At 40.9% G+C, this 21291-nt stretch overlaps 1 protein-coding gene across 1 annotated transcript in view; it reads right to left on the bottom strand.

Moving 5' to 3' along the window:
* The window catches only part of sez6b (seizure related 6 homolog b), a 428333-nt gene that overhangs the window by 993 nt on the left and 406049 nt on the right, over positions 1-21291 (bottom strand). Inside the window, exons 12-14 of the mRNA XM_060847773.1 lie at positions 10467-10661; positions 9743-9781; positions 2689-2806 (exon numbers count right to left, since the gene is read on the bottom strand). Coding sequence (XP_060703756.1) covers positions 2689-2806; positions 9743-9781; positions 10467-10661 — 352 coding nt within the window. The remainder of the gene's footprint in view (positions 1-2688; positions 2807-9742; positions 9782-10466; positions 10662-21291) is intronic.

The following is a 21291-nucleotide window of genomic DNA, read 5'->3' as shown; positions in this document are numbered from 1 at the left end:
ATTGCATTAGTCATATCTGCAGGCACCAAAAGCACAAATGAGTGTTTTAACAGTAGATGAGACAAGGTTAGTCAGAAACAATAAGCACTTATGGAGCATTCAGTGCTACCTGAACTTGCCAGTTTATTAAATTTGGCTCATAAACTATGCTGTAGATAAAACACAAGTATCTGATCCATACAAAGCAAAAAATGTTCCAGGTTTAACAACCAGTTTGTATTGAATTTATTGATCAGAAGTGAAGCTTTAATGCTTCTTCATTCATTTGGAGAAAATAAGCTATATTTCCCATTTCTGATTGTTAATTGCTACTAGAGTTGTGCTAGGGAGGATTTGAATGAGGGTTCCAAATAAAGTTAAGATGGGAGGTATATATTTAAAATTAAATACTTAGCTGTCGAAAACCGGCTGATAATAAGTTGTTGCAAATTAATTAGGAGACTGAGCAAGAGTTTGACAATGTTCCGACCAAATGACTATATCAAATATTGATATTTTATAGCGATAGACTTTCTAACTGAGATTCCAACTAGATAATTCATTGAACAGAAAATCCCAACTGAGCATGCACTTTAACCTTCCCTTTCCCACTCAACTTTTTTGCATTCACTATACTTAAGCAATCTAATATACCCTGGCACAGTGAGAAACATAGAAAGCAAAGACTGATTGATTAAAATTGCAACTTTCAATTTTAAGAGTAAAAGTACTTTAGTAATGAAGTTTCCCCAATGTGTTCTTGAAAAACTGAAAAACTTATTTGAATAAGTGTAACCTAAAACTATTCAAATCAAAACTACTAATTATGTTTCTGTTCACAAAGTGATTTCCAATTGTTCTGATAACATCTGATCATTTTCAAGCCTAGCTACCTAAGGTTGAATGGTGGTAACTGAATGGGAGCTCCCACCTACAGTTCTCTGCCATGAGTTTCTGATATCCAGGTGGATTGGCACAAAACCTCAGGGCTTGTTCACAAGAGAGAATCACCCTAGACAGTCCTCATGTCTATTTATGCTTTGTTCTCAGCAGGAAGCAAGCCATACATGAATTCAGAGAGGAAAATGGAGACATGATAATTATGAACCAAAGATAAGTAGGAATGCACAACATGAAGAAGACATAAGACATTTGTGGACAGATATGGATAGATTGAGCGAGCGAGCAAAAATCTGGCAGAGGGAGTATAATATGGGAAAATGGTTTGTTGTTCATTTTGGTGGGAAGAATGGCAAATGACTGAAGAATTCTGAGATGAAGTGGGATCTATATGTTTCAGTATATGAGTCACAAAAAGTTAGAATGCAAGTACTACACATAATGAAGAAGGTTAATGGGATGCTATTCTTTATTCTGAGTGGAATTAAATACAAAATTGGGATTTTATGGCCTAACTCAACTTCACCATCTCAAGGGCAATGTGGAATAGGTAATAAACACTGGTCCAACCAGTGATGGTCACATCCCATTAATAAACAAAAAAATTTATATCCAGTACTGTGAGATCACATCTTGAGCGCTGTTAACAGTTTTGACCTTCTTATTTAAGGAAGGAGGTAAATGCACTGGAGGTGTTTAGATGTGGTTTAAACTAGATTGATATGTTGAATAAGTGGGTTATCTTCTGAGGAAAGGCTGGACTTGTTACCACTGAATCTAGAAGAGGGAGGGGTGACTTGGTCGAGGTATAAAGGAAATATTGGATCCTCTTGTGGGTGAAACCAGAACTAGGGGTCACTGTTTTAAAAATGAGGGGTCACTCTTTAAGGTTTGAGATGAAAAGAAATGCTCCTCTCAGAGGATTATGTGACTTTGATATTCTCTGTCCCAGCAGAGGAAGCAGTCATTGAACGTTTTTAATCTGGAGATAGGCTCTTGTTAGGCAGAGGAATTTAACATTTTTGGAGGTAGACGGGATTGTGGAATTTTAAACACAAATAATTCAGTCATGATCATATTGATTGGCAGAGTAGGCTCACGGGGCTCAGGTGGCTTAGAACTGCTCCTATTTTTGTGTGTTCCTAGATCTATTTTTATCCCCGTTGTTCAAATTTTCAAACACAAGCAAATTTAAAAACGCAGCTGATTGTGAACAAAAGTTTTGCTGCATGTGCTTCTTGGAAATGGACCCTAACTTTAAATGGACTTAGTATCCAGATTAGTAATCATGCCTGACGTTTAAACCCCAGTCTGTGACGTGCACTCCTTACAGAGTGACACATGAATGTTGTTTATTGAACTACTGGTGTCACAATCAAGAAGGAGGTGGTTTTTTACTCAGGGCAGGTAGTTATTCAATTGAAATAAGACCTAACAGACAATTCATCATATTTTAGATGAAGACAGCCCAGTATTAATAATGAGAAGAATGTAACTCATTAAATCCTTGATGAAATTAAGAGATATTTATCTAATTTCTAAATAATGCAATTTGCCTGTCTATTCATAACATATATTGTCACAACATGAAAAAAATTAATTAATTTTGCAATAAGAAAAATGCAACATCAGAAATCACCTTCAATGATGCTTTAAACATTCTTTCAGTAAGGCTACTTATTAATATCCTTCCTTTTCTATCCTTGCTTTCATAAAAAAAATTATTATCAGTCTGCTCTGGATGTTAAATAAGGTGTATTATTAAGTTCAGCCATTGCTGTTAATTTTACATTTTGTGCAACTACTCACTTTGTAAAGTAGAAATAGATCGCAGCGATGAGGAGAGCTACAATGATCACTGGGATGAACACTGCAATGGCAATATGACTTCCTTGCATCCGGCTCAGAGAGTTTGCAGGTTTGGCCACTGCAAGAGAAGCAGGCATCTTATACACATGAAATAGTAGGTGTCTTCTATTTGGCATCCATACCATTTACACACTGTAAACTACACATTCAATAACAGCTCTCCTCCAAGTACATTTCTTCATTTGATTTTCTTTTCAAACAGCAAAGAAAATCTTGAACTTATGATCACTGGATATCCCAAAAAAAACAGTGTTGCAAATGAAATGATTTTCAAAATGTAATCACGATGTGAAGTGGGAAACATTGATGATAATTGGAATAATAAACTCTCATATACAGCAGTGGGGTAATGACCAGATAATTGTTTTTCTCTAAGATTGATTGAGTGAGAAATGTTGGCAAGGACACCAGGAGTAAGTCTCCTGGTCTTCAAAATAGTGTAATGGAATCATTTACATCTACCTGCACAGGCAGACTCAAGCTTGGTTTAATATCTCATCCAAAAGAAGGCATCTCTGACAGTGCAGCATGTTTGTAGTACTGCACATAGGAGCAGCTTGAATTCCCATATTGAAGTCTTTGCATAGAACTCAAACTGGAACTTAGGTGTCTCATAGGCAAGAGTGGTACCAATGGCAGACACTTCATGCATCCACTGCCTTTGTAATAGCTATTATTGATTTTGCTGTTTGGACTGTTCTTGCCGAGAAGCAACAGATCTTAACTGTCATCTGCGGGAAATAAATTCTCTAAATGTCTCAATTTAGCTCATTTGGTGGTGAACTTAAATTCTTGTTGTTCACTTACTCATTCACCTATCAGCGGAAATACTTGCTCTGATTTATTTTGATGATGACCTCATCATTCTGAACACCTCCATTAGTTCTCCTGGTAACCTCTGTTCTGAGAAAAATAACCTCAATCTTTCAAATATCCCCTTCCAAGTAAAGCCAAGTACCATTTCAGTGAATGTCTTCTGTTTCCTCTCCATTGCCTTCATACTCTTCCATAAGCAGGGTATCCAAAACATGAGGTTGGATTTTTAGACCCCATTGGAGCTGTGATCAGAGACAAACATGAGCTACAAATGGTGTTGGTGACCTATACACCAATTCCTCAGAACATAAGAATTAGAGCAAGAGTCGTCAATTAAGCCTGCTCTGCCATTTAATACTCAGCCTTAACTCAGCTTTCCTTTCCACTCCACGTAACCCTTTAAACTGTTATTAATTAAAAATCTGTCTATATCCTCCTTAAGTTTATTCAATACCCTGGAATCCACCATACTCTCCCCACCAATCCCCTCCCCCCCCCCCCAAGTGGTAGCTTAACTATGAATGCTCATTTCAATTTGAACTTTAATAGTTAGAGAGAGAGGATGCCTCCATTTTGATGTGCCATCTCCCTTCTCCATTATAGGATGCGGCTCTTTAAATGACCAACCCCAGGGAAAATCACAAGGAGTTTCTGTTTCTCACTGAGTACAGGTTTTTGAGCTCTATTTGATCCCAATAGCAGGGTTCAGAAGCCATAGGGAGGGGTCTCACTGCTGAATGCATGTACCAAGTTTTCAGCGATTAGCAGCTGGTAACTTGCCTTCAATTTAGGGTTGAAGATGTTTCACATTACTGATATGTATCTTCCTTTTATCCTCACTATTTTTTAAAATCACCATCTCTTTCCCCTCTTTGAGGAGCATTTGAGGCGTGCATAAAATTGCTTAAAATGCTAATGATTAATTTTTTGAAAAAGCTTTAAAATGAAAAATTCAGCTCCTGAGTCTGGACATTTGTGGCATTGGAACGCAATGTTTAAATGACGTCAGTAATCCAGCCTACAGATAGTTCTGCAAAAGGGCACCTCATTCTGCACTGTAAACCATGGCAATTGATCCAATCCATCCCTCCCATTTTCAACACTAACCCTTCCAGAGGTTGAAAGGAAGATACATAATTGGTAATGTGAAACATCTTCAACCCTAAATTGAAAGCAAGTTACCAGCTGCTAATCTTCTTCCCCAGCTTACATTCTGGCCTACTCTTGTAATTGCCTGTGGCATTCTGTGTTTTCATTTTTCATTCCCTTCATCGTCTTCTATGTCTCTGAGATTACCTCACCAGGTTGAAAGACATAACATTCTCCTGACTTTTCTCATAACTCAGGCTTTTGACTCTGGTGTCCAACCCTGCGCTTGGTCAAAATCTTGCTTTTCAGTCAGAAGTTGAGGTGAATATTCTCCAGAACATGAACACTTATCTTGAGGGAATGCTACCAACAGGTGACTAGGAGAGGAGAACCAGATGCCACTTTTTTGCCCCCTTGTTTGGCCGCTGCAAAGATTTTGTTTCTTCTTAGCACATGGCCACGTCACACTACAATTATAATGTAGTCCACTAGCTTAAAATTAAAGAGCCAATGATAAGGCTTTCTTTAATGAAAGGAAGTGGAATTTTATTACATAATAATCATGAAAGTGTAATAAAATGTGACATTAAATACACACTAATATATGTATAAAATTTGAAAAGGAATGAGTGCCTGGTATAGATAGCAAGGTAAAAGAATATGCAGTTTTAAAAGTCCACAGAGTTCTTGAAGTTTAGGTTAAACTATGGCTTTTTAATTGATGCTCAGCTGCGGTAGGCTTTATGGATACTTTTGAGTTCTTGGTGAATGGATTATTGGAATAGTTATTCCCATTTCCTTTTATCACTGAGTATTGTCTTTTGTGAAGCTGAAAAAAAAACAGGGAGGGAGAGAGTTTTCAGGTCTATGGTGATAAATGGCATTTCATTCTTTCAAAGAAGCTACTGGAAATACAATTCATTAGTGTATTACCATGTTTGGCTTCTTTGTTTTACCAAGCTTGATAATTTGCTCCTAAGTCTTTCCACCCCAATATGTGAAACTTATCCATAAAGACATAAATCAAATGTGAACTACAGTCCTGAGTTTCAATCTTCTTTGATAATTTCAGCTCATACTGCTTCTTGTTTGTTGGTTTCCTAGGCTGGTTCCATCTGTGTTCAATTGACTGCTGCTGTTATTTTCAACCAGAGGTTGTTTTTCTTTTTAAAAACAATTTTAATCTACGAATGTCACAGATATTAAACTCATATGATGAAAGTTGAAAATTTGTAGTCCATATTTACCCACTAACATAACAAGGGGTACTATGTTGCTGGGGACATAACTAGGGAGTTGCTCAGATGGACGTAAGATTTGTATGGCATTATTCACAGAAAAACAGGAGAGTTCCCCTAAACTGTACTGACTAGCATTAATCTTTCAGTCAAACCCACCAAGTAAATTTACTGGTCATTTATCTTGTTACTTTTTTTAGTACCTTGCTGTACAGACAATGGCTGCTGTATTTCTGTATAACCATAACTGCATTTCAAATCAGAAAAAGTAATTCATGGGCTGTATTTTGTTTTTGGAACATTCGGAGGATGACAAAGTTGCTGTGAAAATGCAAGTTCCTTCTCCTCTGATTAATGGCTCTTCTCTGTATTGTCTTCAGAAGTGTCTCTCTTGTAATCTGTATCATCAATAATTCTCAGCATTTAAATGTCTTGACCACAACTCCTCATCTGTATTCCCTTTTCCTGACGAAAACAAATGATATACTTTCCTCATAACTGGGAGCTCCAAATACTGTTCTCATAACCACTGCTTTAACTGGAATCCCTTCCAATACATGAAGGCCTGATTTTGAACCTTTACTTTGGTGAGAATGATACTATTGGACGGTGGGGTTTGTTAGGTTTGAGCTCCATTCCTAGTATATTCCTACAGCACCTTTCGCTCCATCATAATTAATTAAATTAAAGCACGGAAAAACTGTCTGTCCACAAGAATAAGACCTGATGAAAGTTTATGTTCTTTTATTTTGTTTAGTTAGTTTGGGAGAGTCGTTTTCTCCTTGAATTGTAATTTGTGTGCTTATAATGGAAGGCTTCTGGTGATATATTCTCCTCAGACCTGGCTTCCCTCAGTTCCACAATCCTTAGGCTTACTTAAGTTAGATTTTTCATTCTGTGTTGGTTTTCGATTTCCTATTCCAAGATGGAGCACCATCCATTTATCTCCATTAAGACCTTAAAGCACATCTCATCACTCAAGAAAGTCAAGTCGGTGCCTCCAACACTTGACACTTTGTGAATAGATTCAATAATTTGTTGATCTTATGAACTACATGCAGCAATACTTGCTACAAAAAAAAACACTTTTGGCACAGATCCATTAGAAAATCAGCTGTAGTTTATATAAACCATAAAATGCCGACACTACAGTGTATTACTGGCAATCAGATATTCCCTAGAGCTCCTACTGCAATAAAAGGAGCATGCCGGGTTAGATAATCTATAGCCCATTTTGATTTAATGTGCTTGTTTGCTGATGTAGCATAATTAATCTATTGCAGTGTAATTGAAATACTATTAGAAACAGCTCTCCTAAATCTGGTGTACCATCTTCTTAACTGGGGCATTAAGTAAGGAGTCATTTAATGAACCCATTTTCCAAGGGCTACCTTCATCTGCATGAAATATGGAGGCCTGTGCTTTCTATGTTTACTTTTAGTGGTGAATTCTTGTGGGATCAGATTCCAACAAATTCCCAATGGGCGAAGTTTTGTGTTGGAGTTATGAATTAGAGTCATTGAGGTGTACAGCACCCTTTGGTCCAACTCATCCACATTGACCAGATATCTTAAATTAATCTGGTGCTATTTGGCAGCATTTGGTCCATATCCCTTTAAACTCTTCCTATTCATATACCCATTCAGATGCCTTTTAAAATTGTAATTGCACCTGCCCCCACCACTTCCTCTGGCAGTTCATTCCATACATGCACCACCCTCTGAAAGAAATAATTGCCCCTTAGATCCCTCGTAAATCTTTCCCTTCTCACCTTAAACTATGCGCTCTAGTTTCAGACTCCCCTTCTCTGGGGAAAAGACCTTTCTTAACATTATTGGTCAAAAGTTTATCACAATCAGTTTATGGTAGCCAAGGATACAGAACTGTCTCAAAGGTTGAAGAGAGAGGGCGGTGGTGGAGGGTTGTTTTTCAGACTGGAGGCCTGTGACCAGTGGAGTGCCACAAGGATCGGTGCTGGGTCCACTACTTTTCATCATTTACATAAATGATTTTGATGTGAGCATAAGAGGTACAGTTAGGAAGTTTGCAGATGACACCAAAATTGGAGGTGTAATGGACAGTCAAGAAGGTTACCTCAGATTACAACAGGATCTTGATCAGATGGGCCAATGGGCTGAGAAGTGGCAGATGGAGTTTAATTTAGATAAATGTGAGTTGCTGCATTTTGGGAAAGCAAATCTTAGCAGGACTTATACTCTTAATGGTAAGGTCCTAGGGAGTGTTGCTGAACAAAGAGACCTTGGAGTGCAGGTTCATAGCTTCTTGAAAGTGGAGTCGAAGGTAGATAGGTAGCGAAGAAGGTGTTTGGTATGCTTTCCTTTATTGGTCAGAGTACTGAGTACAGGAGTTGGGAGGTCATGTTGCAGCTGTACAGGACATTGGTTAGGTCACTATTAGAATGTTGCGTATAATTCTAGTCTCCTTCCTATTGTGAACTTGAAAGGGTTCAGAAAAGAGTTACAAGGATGTTGGCAGGGTTGGAGGATTTGAGCCACAGAGAGAGGCTGAATAGGCTGGGGCTGTTTTCCCTGGTGAATCGGAGGCTGAGGAGTGACCTTATAAAGGTTTATAAAATCATGAGGGGCATGGATAGGATAAATAGACAAAGTCTTTTCCCTGGAATGCGGGAGTCCAGGACTAGAGGGCATAGGTTTAGGGTGAGAGGGGAAAGATATAAAAGGGACCTAAGGGGCAACTTTTTCACACAGAGGGTGGTACATGTATGGAATGAGCTGCCAGAGGAAGTGGTGGAGGCTAATACAATTGCAACATTTAAAAGGCATCTGGATGGGTATATGAATAGGAAGGGTTTGGAGGGATATGAGCTTGGTGCTGGCAAGTGGGACTAGATTAGGTTGGGAAATCTGGTCGGCATGGACGGGTTGGACCGAAGGGTCTGTTTCTATGCTGTACATCTCTATGACTGTATGACTCTTTTTACATCGTTAAAGCACAGTTGATATTCTGAGGCTTCATAAGTTTCCTAAAGAGCCTCTATGACCAGTACTTTCATTTCCAACTATGACTCACTTCTTCTTACTATTTCTCTTTTTTCTCTCTGGCCAGGTGCATTTTGTCTCTTTCAAAATCTGTAGTTATGGAATGAGGGATACATATGGACAGAAACAATACTGTGAAGACTGGACTAGAAATCGCACATCAAAATATAAAATCATTCAAGATTTGCATTCAGTTTATTTTTGCAAAAGTGTAAGTTCAGGAATGTTCAGTGGGCTTTCTAATTCCATTTTCTAAATTATGGCTGATCATTCAAGTTACCTGTATGATTCATGTAGGGGAAAGACTGGCATAATTTGAAGATTTAAAAATCAAAAGTGTTAATGAAAAAATAATTTATTAGCAGAGTGCGTTACTCCTAACGTCAGACTGTAAATTTGACTTAGCTCAACTTTCTGCACAGACGTTTGCTTATTCCAGGAGCAGAAGAAATATCACCACAATGTGCTCCTACGCAGACTAAACCTCAAGATCTGAGATCCAAGTTTGCAAATATTGGTGCGAAAATAAAACATTGGCTGATGGAGAAGGTATTTATACAAAAAAGAATCTAAAGCCTTTTTCAGGCATATTTGTTTATAAGCAGTATCCAATGAATTTAATATAAAATAAAATAAACTGAGAATCTTGGAGAAACTCAGCAGGTCTGGGAGGATCTGTGGAGAGAGAAAAACAGAGTAAACTTTTCAAGTCCGTTATGACTCTTCTTCAGAGAAGTTAAGTTATCCTTGGAAAGTGGGTGACACTATCAAAACAGTACTTTCTGCACATTCTTGTAGGGAGGCAGTTAAAGGTCAGTCATAATCTCTTACCTTCCAGTCTACGTTCATTGAAGTATTTATCATAAGTAACTGAAATGAAAATCAGATGGATGTCATTTTAAGCTGTGTCAGCAGAACCAAAGTTTTACAATGATTGAATAAGTCAAGTTCTATTGCTGCTACATCAGACTGTGGGATGTTTACAAGTATTTTAAGCATTGTAACCTCCAATTTTGCATGCTTGTAACTAGATTATTTGGTATATTGGAAATGACTAAGTTCAAAGCGTTTTTTTTATTAACGTAGGCTACAACTTTTTAAGTTTATTTAAGCATATTTTACATTTTTCTGTAAAAAGTAAAATTCTCAGCAATGGTTTTGACTCTCAATTGCTTTGTTTGTGGTCCAGTGCTATAGTAAACAGGAAGCATTTCTCAAGTAGTGGAACACAGTGTCCTGCCTATTCTCTGTCTGGGCTGAAAGCGGCCATTGGGCCAATAAATTGTGGACCATTGGCAAGTTCAGTAAAATGCAGCAAACTGGACTCTGAATGATCAGAAATCATTACGGCCAACACTTCTACAAATCATGGCAGAATTAAAGTATTAGTTAAGAGTACTCCCATGACACCCAAAGCCTGAGAATAAGAATAGAATACCCATCCAAAGTGACTTAAACAATAAACAGTTTTGACAAAATAGATCCCGCCAAAATACCCCAACAAAAATAATTTCACCTGAAGGTAAGATTTCTCTTTGTCAGTGACAAAATTTACCTTTGCAGAATGGTGGTGGGTTGCTCCACTCTGAGGGGTGTCCTGGAATGCATTTGATGTTGGCTTCCCCTTTGAGCTCATAACCGTCATAACAGGCAAACCGCAAAGCTTCCCCTGCTTGATACAACCTCTTCTCGGTGGTTTGGTAACCATTGTCAGGCACCCCAGGGTTGTGACAAGGCTCAAACACCTCCACTACAAAGATCAACATCAAAGACATTTTCAGTTGTTGCAAAAATAAAACAACTCTCAGTGCCTTTCACTTAGTATAATCCCATAAAAGTTGTCATAATGTATTATTTAAGAACCAATCTAACAGTTTGTAATAAAGAGAGAGGCGTATAAATTATTATCCTCTTGACTATTTTGACAATGGAATTCCCATTTGTAGTGAAATAGTTACCTCGACCATTCTCCGAGCATTTGTAAGAATGGTCTATTAACAAGCTAAGCTAGAGGCTTTTCTCTATGTTATTTACATATTTCCAGTTGAAAGAACACTGCTTGGCATAAGGAAGGAAAAATGAACTGCTCTAGGGCTTAAAGCTGAGAAAATTACAAAACTATTTCACTCTTCCCCTTCCTCTGTTAGAGAAGCTGCTTGAAAAAATTGAACTAACTGTATCTCGGGAGGTAGCAGGCAAAGTTTACAAAGGGGTGAATGAAACACTAGACAAGATGAAAAGTCTAAAATCAGAATTGGACACAAGACACAAAGAAAGTCAAATGAACGAGGGAAGTATGCAGTAAATGGCTGGACCCTTTGGAGCATTGATATACAGAGGGATGTTGGGATGTAGGTCCATAGCTCCCTGAAAATGGCTACACAAGTCGAAAAGGTGGTAAAGAAGGCATAGGATGCATTAGTCTTCACTAGTCAGGACATTGAGTATTAAAGTTGACAATACATATTGCAGTTGTATAAAACTTTAATCAGGCCATATTTGGAGTATTGCATGCAATTCTAGCCCCCATACTATAGGAAGGATGTGGAAGTTTAGCAAAGGGAGCAAAAGAGGTTTACCAGAGTGTTGTCTGTTTAGCTACAAGGAGAGGTTGGACAAACATGGATTGTTTTTGCTGGAGCATCGGAGGCTGAGGGGCGATCTGATAGAAGTTTATAAAATTACAAGATGCATGGATAAGATGGATAGTTGGAGTCCTTTTCCCATGGTGGAAATGACAAATTACACGGGGTGTTGATTTACAAGTTGGGGGGGGGGGAGTTTAAAGGAGATGTGCAAGGCAAATCTTTCAGAGAAAGGATACGAGGTGCCTGGAACGTGCAGCCAGGAAAAGGGGTAGAAGCAGATATGATAGCAACATTTTAAAAGACATTTAGATAGAGACATGAACAGGCAGGGAACAGAGGGCGACAGAAATGGTTTTGGCTGATGGGATTAGTTTAGAATGGCATCACTGTTGGCACAGACATGGTGCGCTGAAGGGGCTGTTCCTGTGCCATACTATTCGATGATTGAAAAGATCAGGTATGATGCAGAAACCAAAAGCAACTGAAAACTGTAAGGCCAAAGAAGGTTCTCAACCTAAACTATGTATTTGAATGAGTAAAGGCTGTATCAATTGGATCTTTTCAGAATCTATGGCTTTACCAATCAGCACCATTAGATATAGATGTAGCCTAATATGAGACATTTATTTCTGTGCTATGATAATGCACCAATCAAGTGAATTTCAGTTTGCACACTGCGTAAAAGTAACTCATTTAAATTACAGTGTCTGGAAGAGGTTTTGCCACGCTGATTGCAGTTTCCTGCTTAAATAAAGCATTGTTACTCTGCTCTAGGTATTCATGTGAGAAATTCAGTGTGTGGTCTGAGACCTGTTAACTTGCTTAACAGTAAGACAATAATGTGCAGGCCCAGGAATTCTGCTTCCCTTCAAAGATTCAGCAGATACCTCTGAGGCTTGAAGAGATGGAAAACTACACAGGGTGGCACATGACTTTAAATGTGTCCAGGATGCTGCGATATAACGGCAGAAGGAAGGGTTATGTGGAACAGTGGTATTGTCTCTACACTGGGCCAGGAGGTCTGGTTTCAAGTCTGTTATCCGCCACAGGTGTGTTATAACATATCTGAACAGGTTCAGTAAAAATAGCTATCAGGGTGAAAGGGTGCACCATTTCTTAATCATTTACTAATAAAGGAAACATTGCTCCACTGTGTTTTTTAAATTCATTCATGGGATGAGGCAGTCATTGGCTGGACTAGCATTTATTGCCCATGCCTAATTGCCCAGGGGACAGTTAAGAGCCAATCACATTGCTGGGAGTCACATGTAGGCCAGATCAGGGTAAGGATGGCAGTTTTCTTCCTTGAAGGGCATTCATGAACTCAATGTTTCTTTTCCAATAATTGACAATGATTCATGGTTCTGGATTAGTGGTGCTGGAAGAGCACAGCAGTTCAGGCAGCATCCGAGGAGCAGTAAAATCGACATTTCGGGCAAAAGCCCTTCATCAGGAATAAAGGCAGTGAGCCTGAAGCGTGGAGAGATAAGCTAGAGGAGGGTGGGGGTGGGGAGAAAGTAGCATAAAGTACAATAGGTGAGTGGGGAGGGGATGATAGGTCAGGGAGGAGGGTGGAGTGGATAGGTGGAAAAGGAGATAGGCAGGTAGGACAAGTCATGGGGACAGTGCTGAGCTGGAAGTTTGGAACTAGGGTGAGGTGGGTGAAGGGGAAATGAGGAAACTGTTGAAGTTCACATTGATGCCCTGGGGTTGAAGTGTTCTGAGGCGGAAGATGAAGCGTTCTTCCTCCAGGCATCTGGTGGTGAGGGAGCAACGGTGAAGGATGCCCAGGACCTCCATGTCCTCGGCAGAGTGGGAGGGGGAGTTGAAATGTTGGGCAACAGGGCGGTGTGGTTGATTGGTGTGAAATGTCCTGGAGATGTTCCCTAAAGCGCTCTGCTAGGAGGCGTTCAGTCTCCCCGATGTAGAGGAGGCCGCACCGGGAGCAACGGATACAAGAAATGATATTAGTGGATGTGCAGGTAAACTTTGATGGATGTGGAAGGCTCCTTTAGGGCCTTGGATGGAGGTGAGGGAGGAGGTGTGGGTGCAGGTTTTACAGTTCCTGCAGTGGGAGGGGAAAGTGCCAGGATGGGAGGGTGGGTTTAGGGGGGCATGGACCTGACCAGGTAGTCACGGAGGGAACGGTCTTTGGGGAAGGCGGAAACGAGTGGGGAGGGAAATATATCCCTGGTGGTGGGGTCTTTTTGGAGGTAAAGGAAATGTCGGTGGATGATTTGGTTTATGCGAAGGTTTGTAGGGTGGAAGGTGAGCACCAGGGGCGTTCTGTCCTTGTTACGATTGGAGGGGTGGGGTCTGAGGGCGGAGGTGCAGGATGTGGACGAGATGCATTGGAGGGCATCTTTATTCACGTGGGAAGGGAAATTGTGGTCTCTAAAGAAGGAGGCCATCTGGTGTGTTCTGTGGTGGAACTGGTCCTCCTGGGAGCAGATAAGGCGGAGGCGGAGGAATTGGGAATACGGGATGGCATTTTTGCAAGAGGTAGGGTGGGAAGTGGTGTAATCCAGGTAGCCGTGGGAGTCGGTGGGTTTGTAAAAAATGTCAGTGTCAAGTCGGTCATCATTAATGGAGATGGAGAGGTCCAGGAAGGGGAGGGAGGTGTCAGAGATGGTCCAGATACGTTTAAGGTCAGGGTGGAATGTGTTGGTGAAGTTGATGAATTGCTCAACCTCCTCACGGGAGCACAAGGTGGTGCCAATGCAGTCATCAATGTAGCAGAGGAAGAGGTGGGGAGTTGTGCTGGTGTAATTACGGAAGATCGACTGCTCTACATAGCCAACAAAGAGACAGACATAGCTGGAGCCCATACGTCTGCCCATGGCTACCCCTTTGGTCTGGAGGAAGTGGGAGGATTCGAAGGAGAAATTGTTAAGGGTAAGGACCAGTTCGGCCAAACGAGTGAGAGTGTCGGTGGAAGGGTACTGTTGGGGACGTCAGGAGAGGAAAGACGGAGGGCTTGGAGGCCCTGGTCATGGCGGATGGAGGTGTAGAGGGATTGGATATCCATGGTGAGGATGAGGCGTTGGGGGCCGGGGAAACGGAAGTCTTGGAGGATGTGGTTGTCATTAAACTCTTAACTCCAGATTTGTACTGTATTCAAATTTTATCATCTGTCACGATTTGAACCCAGGCCCCCAGAATATTACCTAAGTCTCTGGGTAAAGAGTCTGTGATAATATCACTTAGCCATTACCTATCCTTGTGCCATTTACACCCTCTGTAAGCTGCACAGACTCTTGTTAGATATTGGTACCCAGCATTCAGAGGTAAGTGAGAGTAGCGAGACAGGCTGAGATGATTGGGATGCACAAATATTCACAGATTGTGGCTGAGCGCAGGTTTTTAGCTAACATAAAATATTTTCTTGAAATCAGCTGGTCAGTTGCCTGATTCTTCCACTGGAGCAGCCCGTCGCCCTTTTGAGACTCTTCACAAATCTCTGCTCCCAGACTGATAACTTGCTTTGTAGAGGCTGGCAAGCTAGCCATCCATAAGCAGGTTACCCTGGAGGTTGGAATCAGGAGGATATGACTACAGTGAGAAGTCCCTACCTGCTAGAGATGAGTTTAATACAGGTAGGGGGGAGCTTAAGCCAATGTGATTAGTTTGGCAGCAAAAATGCCACTGGAGCACATGTACAGACTTTTTGATTTGATCTGATGTGATTTAGTTATAGTCACCGAGATACGGTGAAAAGTATTGTTTTGTGTGCTATCCAGACAAATCATACCTTACGTACATAAATAAGGGTAACAGAACAGAATGCAGACATAGCGTTATAGCTGTAGTGAAGGTACAGAGAAAGATCTAGAGTATAAGAGCTGGCAAGTCATGCTAAGATTGTACAAGACATTGGATCGGCTGCATTTAGAATACTGTGTACAGTTCTTGTTGCCACATTACCAAAAGGATGTGGACACTTTGGAGAGGGTGCAGAGAAGGTTTACGAGGATGTTGCCTGGTATGGAAGGTGCTAGCTATGAAGAGAAGTTGAGTAAGTTAGGTTTGTTTTCATTAGAAAAAAGGAGATTGAGGGGGGATCTGATTGAGGTTTACAAAATCATGAAGGGTATAGACAGGGTGGATAGAGGCAAGCTTTTTCCCAAGGCGAAGGATTCAATAACGAGAGGTCACACTTTCAAGATGAGAGGTGAAAAGTTTAAGGGGGATATTCACAGCAAATACTTTACACAGAGGGTGGTGGGTGTCTGGAACGCGTTGCCAGCAGAGGTGGTGGAGGCAGGCATGGTAGATTAATTTAAGATGCGTCTGGACAGATGCATGAGTAGGTGGGGAGCAGAGGGATACAGATGCTTAGGAATTGGGCGACAGGTTGAGACAGTAGATTTGGATTGGTTCAGGCTTGGAGGGCGAAAGGGCTGGTTCCTGGGCTGTAAATTTTCTTTGTTCTTTGTATCAACTGTAATATATTGAGGTCTGTTCATAAGTCTGATAACAGCGGGGAAGAAGCTGTTCTTGAATCTGTTGGTGCATGTTTTCAAACGTTTGTATCTTTTGCCCAATGGAAGAGGGTGGAAGACAATATAACACGGGTGGAAGGGGTCTTTGATTATATCAGTTGCTTTCCCGTGGCAGTGGGAAGTGCAGACCGAGTCAATGGAAGGAAGGCTGGTTTGTGTGATGGACTGGGCTATGCTCACAACTCTCTGCACATTCCTGTGACCTTGAGCAGAGCAGTTGCCATACCAGGCTGTGATGCATCCAAATAGGATGCTTTCTATGGCACATCAAAAGCATTGGTCAGATTGTACAAGACATTGGATCGGCCACATTTAGAATACTGTGTACAGTTCTTGTTATAGTAAAAAATGAGGTCTGCAGATGCTGGAGATCACAGCTGAAAATGTGTTGCTGGTTAAAGCACAGCAGGTCAGGCAGCATCTCAGGAATAGGGAATTCGGCATTTCGAGCATAAGCCCTTCATCAAGAATGAGAGAGAGTAGCCAAGCAGGCTAAGATAAAAGGTTCTTGTTGCCACATTACCAAAAAGATGTGGACACTTTGGAGAGGATGCAGAGAAGGTTTACGAGGATGTTGCCTAGTATGGAACGAATAGTATGATACAGTGTGGAGCCATAATCCATAAAGGCATCTGTCTCTATTAGAGAGAGAAAATTGGTTATCTAACTTGAAGGAAACCATTCCACAAGCGTGGGATATGGTGAGGAGGCAGGGTCTCCACAAACCATCACAACCAGTATGGGGACTGAACCTACATTGTTTACTTTAATCTGCAGCACATTATAGTTATATTGCCTGAACCAACCAATAACAAACCCTCCCCTTAAATCATGTGATTTTTACTCATTGAATAATTGATTAACTTATTGTTGTCATGTACTGTGACACAGTGAAAAGTGTTGTTTTGCATGATATAGAGGCAGATCGTAGAAAGTGCATCTGGGTAGCAGAACAGAGTGAAGAATACAGTGTTACAACTGCAGAAAAGGTGCACAGAGATAAAGAGAGAGACAGAGAGAGAGAGACTGAGAGAGAGAGAGAGAGAGACAGACAGACAGACAGACAGACAGAGACAGAGAGATCTGAATTAACATTTGAGATGTATGTTCAAAAGTCTGATGACTGGGGACGAAGCCATTCTTGAATCTATTTTTACGGATTTTCAAATTTTATGTCTTCTGGTGAAAGAGAGTATAACTGGCCTGGCAAGGTGAAAGAGAGTATAACTGGCACTATGTTGGTAGTTTTCCCAAGGCAGCGGGAAGTACAGATGGACCCAATGGGTGGGAGGCTGGTTTGTCTGATGGGCTGGGCTGTGTTCATAAGTCTCTGTAGTTTCTTGCCGTCTTGGGAGCAGCAGTTACCATGCCACACTGTGATGCATCCAGATAGGATGCTTTCTATGGTGCATCTATAAAAATTGGTAAGAGTCCTTATGGACATGCTGAATTTCCTTATTCTCCTGAGGAAGTAGAGATGTTGTTGTGCTTTCTTGACAGTCTCGTTGATGTGGGTGGACCAGGACTGATGGTTGGTGATCATCACTCCCAGGGACTTGATATGTTCAACCATCTCCACCTTTGCACCATTAAAGTAGCATGGTGGCTCAGTGGTTAGCACTGCTGCCTCACAGCGCCAGAGACCCGGGTTCAATTCCAGTTTCGGGTGACTGTGTGGAGTTTGCACATTCACCTAGTGTCTGTGTGGGTTCCCTTAGGGTGCTCCGGTTTCCTCCCACAATCCAAAAGATGTGCAGGTTAGATGAATTGGCCATACTAAAATTGCCCATAGTGTTCATGGATGTGTAGGTTAGGGGTAAATGTAATAGATTCAGGGAATGGGTCTGGGTGAGTTACTCTTTGGAGGTTGGTGTGAATTTGTTGGACCAAAGGGCCTGTTTCCACACTGCAGGGATTCTATGATTTTGCAAACAGGGGTGTGCCCTCCACTCATCTTTCTGAAGTCAATGACTAGTTCCTTTACTTTGATGACGTTGATGCAGACTGTTGTTTTTAACTATACCGCTAAGCACTCAAACTCTTTCCTGTATTCCATCTTGTCGTTGTTTGAGATCTGATCTACAATGGTGGCATTGTTAACTAACTTGAAAATGGAGCTGGGGTGGAATTGGCCATACAGTCGTGAGAGTATGGGGAGTACAGTAGGAGGCTGAGTATGCAACCTTATGGGGTACCTGTGTTGAGGATTATGGTGGCGGAGGTGTTGTTGCCTATCCTCACTGACTGTAGTCTATGAGTCAGGAGACTGAGGATCCAGTTACAGGGGGGAAGCCGAGACCTAGGTCTCAGAGTTTAGAGATGAGTTGGTTTGGAATTATGGTGTTGAAGGTGGAACTGTAGTCATCAATAGGAGCCTGATGTAGATATCCTTGTTATCCAGATGTTCCAGGGATGAGTGTGGGGCCTGGGAGATGGTGTCTGCTGTGGGCCTGTTGTGCAGGCAAAATGCAAAGGATCAAGGCAATTTGGTCAAATGGAGTTGATGTGAACCATGACTTAACCACTCGAAGCACTTCCTAATAATGGAGGCCAGGGCCACAATTCTGAACTGATTTGGGTTTTAAATTCAGTCTCAATTATATCCCTGCATGATCACAGGCAGAACACAAGTCTAACACTCAGAATGGTCCTAAGGTTACTAAGATGTAGTATCTACTATCCTACTTTAAATGTGTGACCAAAATCTTTCATTTCTTGAGGCAGGGTTGTCAGACAAAGCAATGGTACTCAGAAGTGATCTGCAAAGAAAAGTTAATTATTCATTTCTCCACACCTTGCATTTTTGTACTTTCCTCATGAGAACCTTGCAATTTCAATTTCCAGTTGTTGACTCCTAACATTCTGTTGTCCTCTCAGTCAACATCCCCTCTACTCTTTCTTCAGTGGTCTCCTTCAGCAAGTTCTCGTGGCTTAGAACATTGCAAGTCCAACCCTGATGCTTTCTCTTGTTGAACTGCATTAATGTCTCCCAATGTCCTGACAACATCTTCATTGATCTTGCATTCTTTCAAACTGAGCCACCTCATTCTTATTGAGTACCACACTTCACAACTTTCTGGTCTTGGGAATGTTGTTAAGTGTGCTTAGAGATGAGGATGGAGCAAGTCTTCGTAACCAGGACTGTTAACTAAACTGTACATTTTATATACAGAGCAGGAGTGATACCTGCAGGACCACCATGGAATAATTCTTTCGATACACACAACTGTGGTGACTGGTAGTGTTGTGATAATTGCTGCCTTCTGCTGCATTCTCAAAATCCACCTTTCAGCCCCGCGCAACGAGACACTCTGAATATCAGTCTTGAGAATCCTTTCTTAAACTTCATTCCTAAACTGAGCAATTCTCTATTTTTAGAGAATGCATTCTTTGGCTATTGCTACTCTTGCTGTAATTTCTGAATGATTAATCTTAACGATTTCTACGCATCTCGTGATAAGATATTTTCTAGGTACTTATTGTGTAACCTGCTCCAGACATTGACAATTTATTTTGAGCTCTGCTTTCCTGTCATTATCCTTCCAATTTGCATGACTTTAATCTTGTTTACATTATTTTTCCAGAGCCGGTGGAGAAACATTTCCCAATGATGGTCTGAGAAAACAAATTAAATAATAGAGGTTGAAATTCTAATGCCATTCATTGGCATCACTGAGCGTAACATCTGAAAAAATAACAATAATTTAAATGCAAGGTTGATCTTTTCGATTTTTCCTGTAGGAAGTGGCAGTTATGTGAGCAGGTGACATCTGAATTCATTAGCCTCAAATAGCACAAAATTTAAGAAAAGCTTGCCACTTCATCATTTCCCTCAGCATGTTGCAAAATAACCTTAACCTCAAGTAATTTTTCAATTTTCCCTTCATTATCATATCAGACGTGAAGCTGATTATAAATGACAATCAATTAATAAAATGACCGGACCTTTCTCCCTCATGAGAGGGATAAACTGACTCTTTTTACTGTATTAGCAAGCTGTTACAACTCAGTTCCCAGTTCTGAGTTATTCATTTTTCTTTCTCTCTCAGTGCTGCTCCTCCTTAGTGTTGCATTAAACTGGTAGTTTAGATTATGTTTTCCAGTTTCTGACTTGACCCATGAATTTATCCCCTTCTGACTTAAGAGATGAAAGTGATAACATAAGGACATAAGAAATAGGAACAGGAGTAGGCCATTTGGCCCATCGAGTTCATGGCTGATCTTTTCATTGACTCAGGTCCACTTACACGCCGGCTCACTATAACCCTCAATTCCTTTACTGTTCAAAAATATATGTATCTTTGCTTTAAAAACATTCAACGAGGAAGCCTCAACTGCTTGATTGGACAGGGAATTCCACAGATTCACAACCCTTCGAGTGAAGAAGTTCCTTCTCAACTCAGTGCTGAATCTGCTCCCCTTTATTTTGAGATTATGCCCCCAAGTTCTAGCAACAAGGAGGCAAAAGTAACATCTCATGTTTAAATACAAAAGCCATTGGTTAAAACTCAAGGTTCCTGCCTTCTATCTAGTGTTAGGAAGCATTATTAAGGTGAGGTTGTGTTAAGAAACTTTATTGTTAGGTAGTGCTCACGTAAGGTAGTATGGAAATTGTTAGCTTCACTAGACAACAGTAAGCCATTATGTTACACTAAGAACAGACTGAAAAGCTGATGGCATAAAGAGGCCCCAGGGAGGGTGAACAGATAACAGGACATTGGAACCGTGTTAGATTGCACGTAGCTCATACTGAGGTAACAGAATGTTATCAGCTTGGGACCAATCCCATAAGAGTATACCGTATCCTACCAAATAAGGATGTAGCACTGGGATGCGAGGGGCTAAAAAGCTAGACAAAGAGAACAATAGATCAGAAGGCGCTTTCTCCAGTGAGCAGCAAATCTCACTGTATTTTGTACGGCTCTCTCTCATTAAACCAGCTTATATTTTGAATCAGATCCAGTGTTTCTCTCCTTCAAACGAACACGGGGACGGTAGCCCGTCCTAACACTAGTAACAGACTTCTTTCGCTCTTTCCTCCCTTCTCATGCACTATATTCACTCACAACCTCTTCTGACTGTAACTTATTCTGATGATGATGAAATATCAGTAACGGCCTGGTGCAATGAGTGGACACATGGCAGATCAAGTTCAAAACTGAAAAGTCGATGGTGATTTTGAAAGAGAGAATGAACAGAGACAGAAACGTCCTCAACGTCATCATGAGTTGATGGCCTCATGGCATTATCACTGGACTGTTAATCCACAGACCCGCGTAACATTCTGAGG

Source organism: Hemiscyllium ocellatum, chromosome 31, assembly GCF_020745735.1.
Source record: "Hemiscyllium ocellatum isolate sHemOce1 chromosome 31, sHemOce1.pat.X.cur, whole genome shotgun sequence".
In the NCBI taxonomy this organism is placed as follows: Eukaryota; Metazoa; Chordata; class Chondrichthyes; order Orectolobiformes; family Hemiscylliidae; genus Hemiscyllium; species Hemiscyllium ocellatum.
This window is presented reverse-complemented; position numbering and strand designations above follow the sequence as displayed.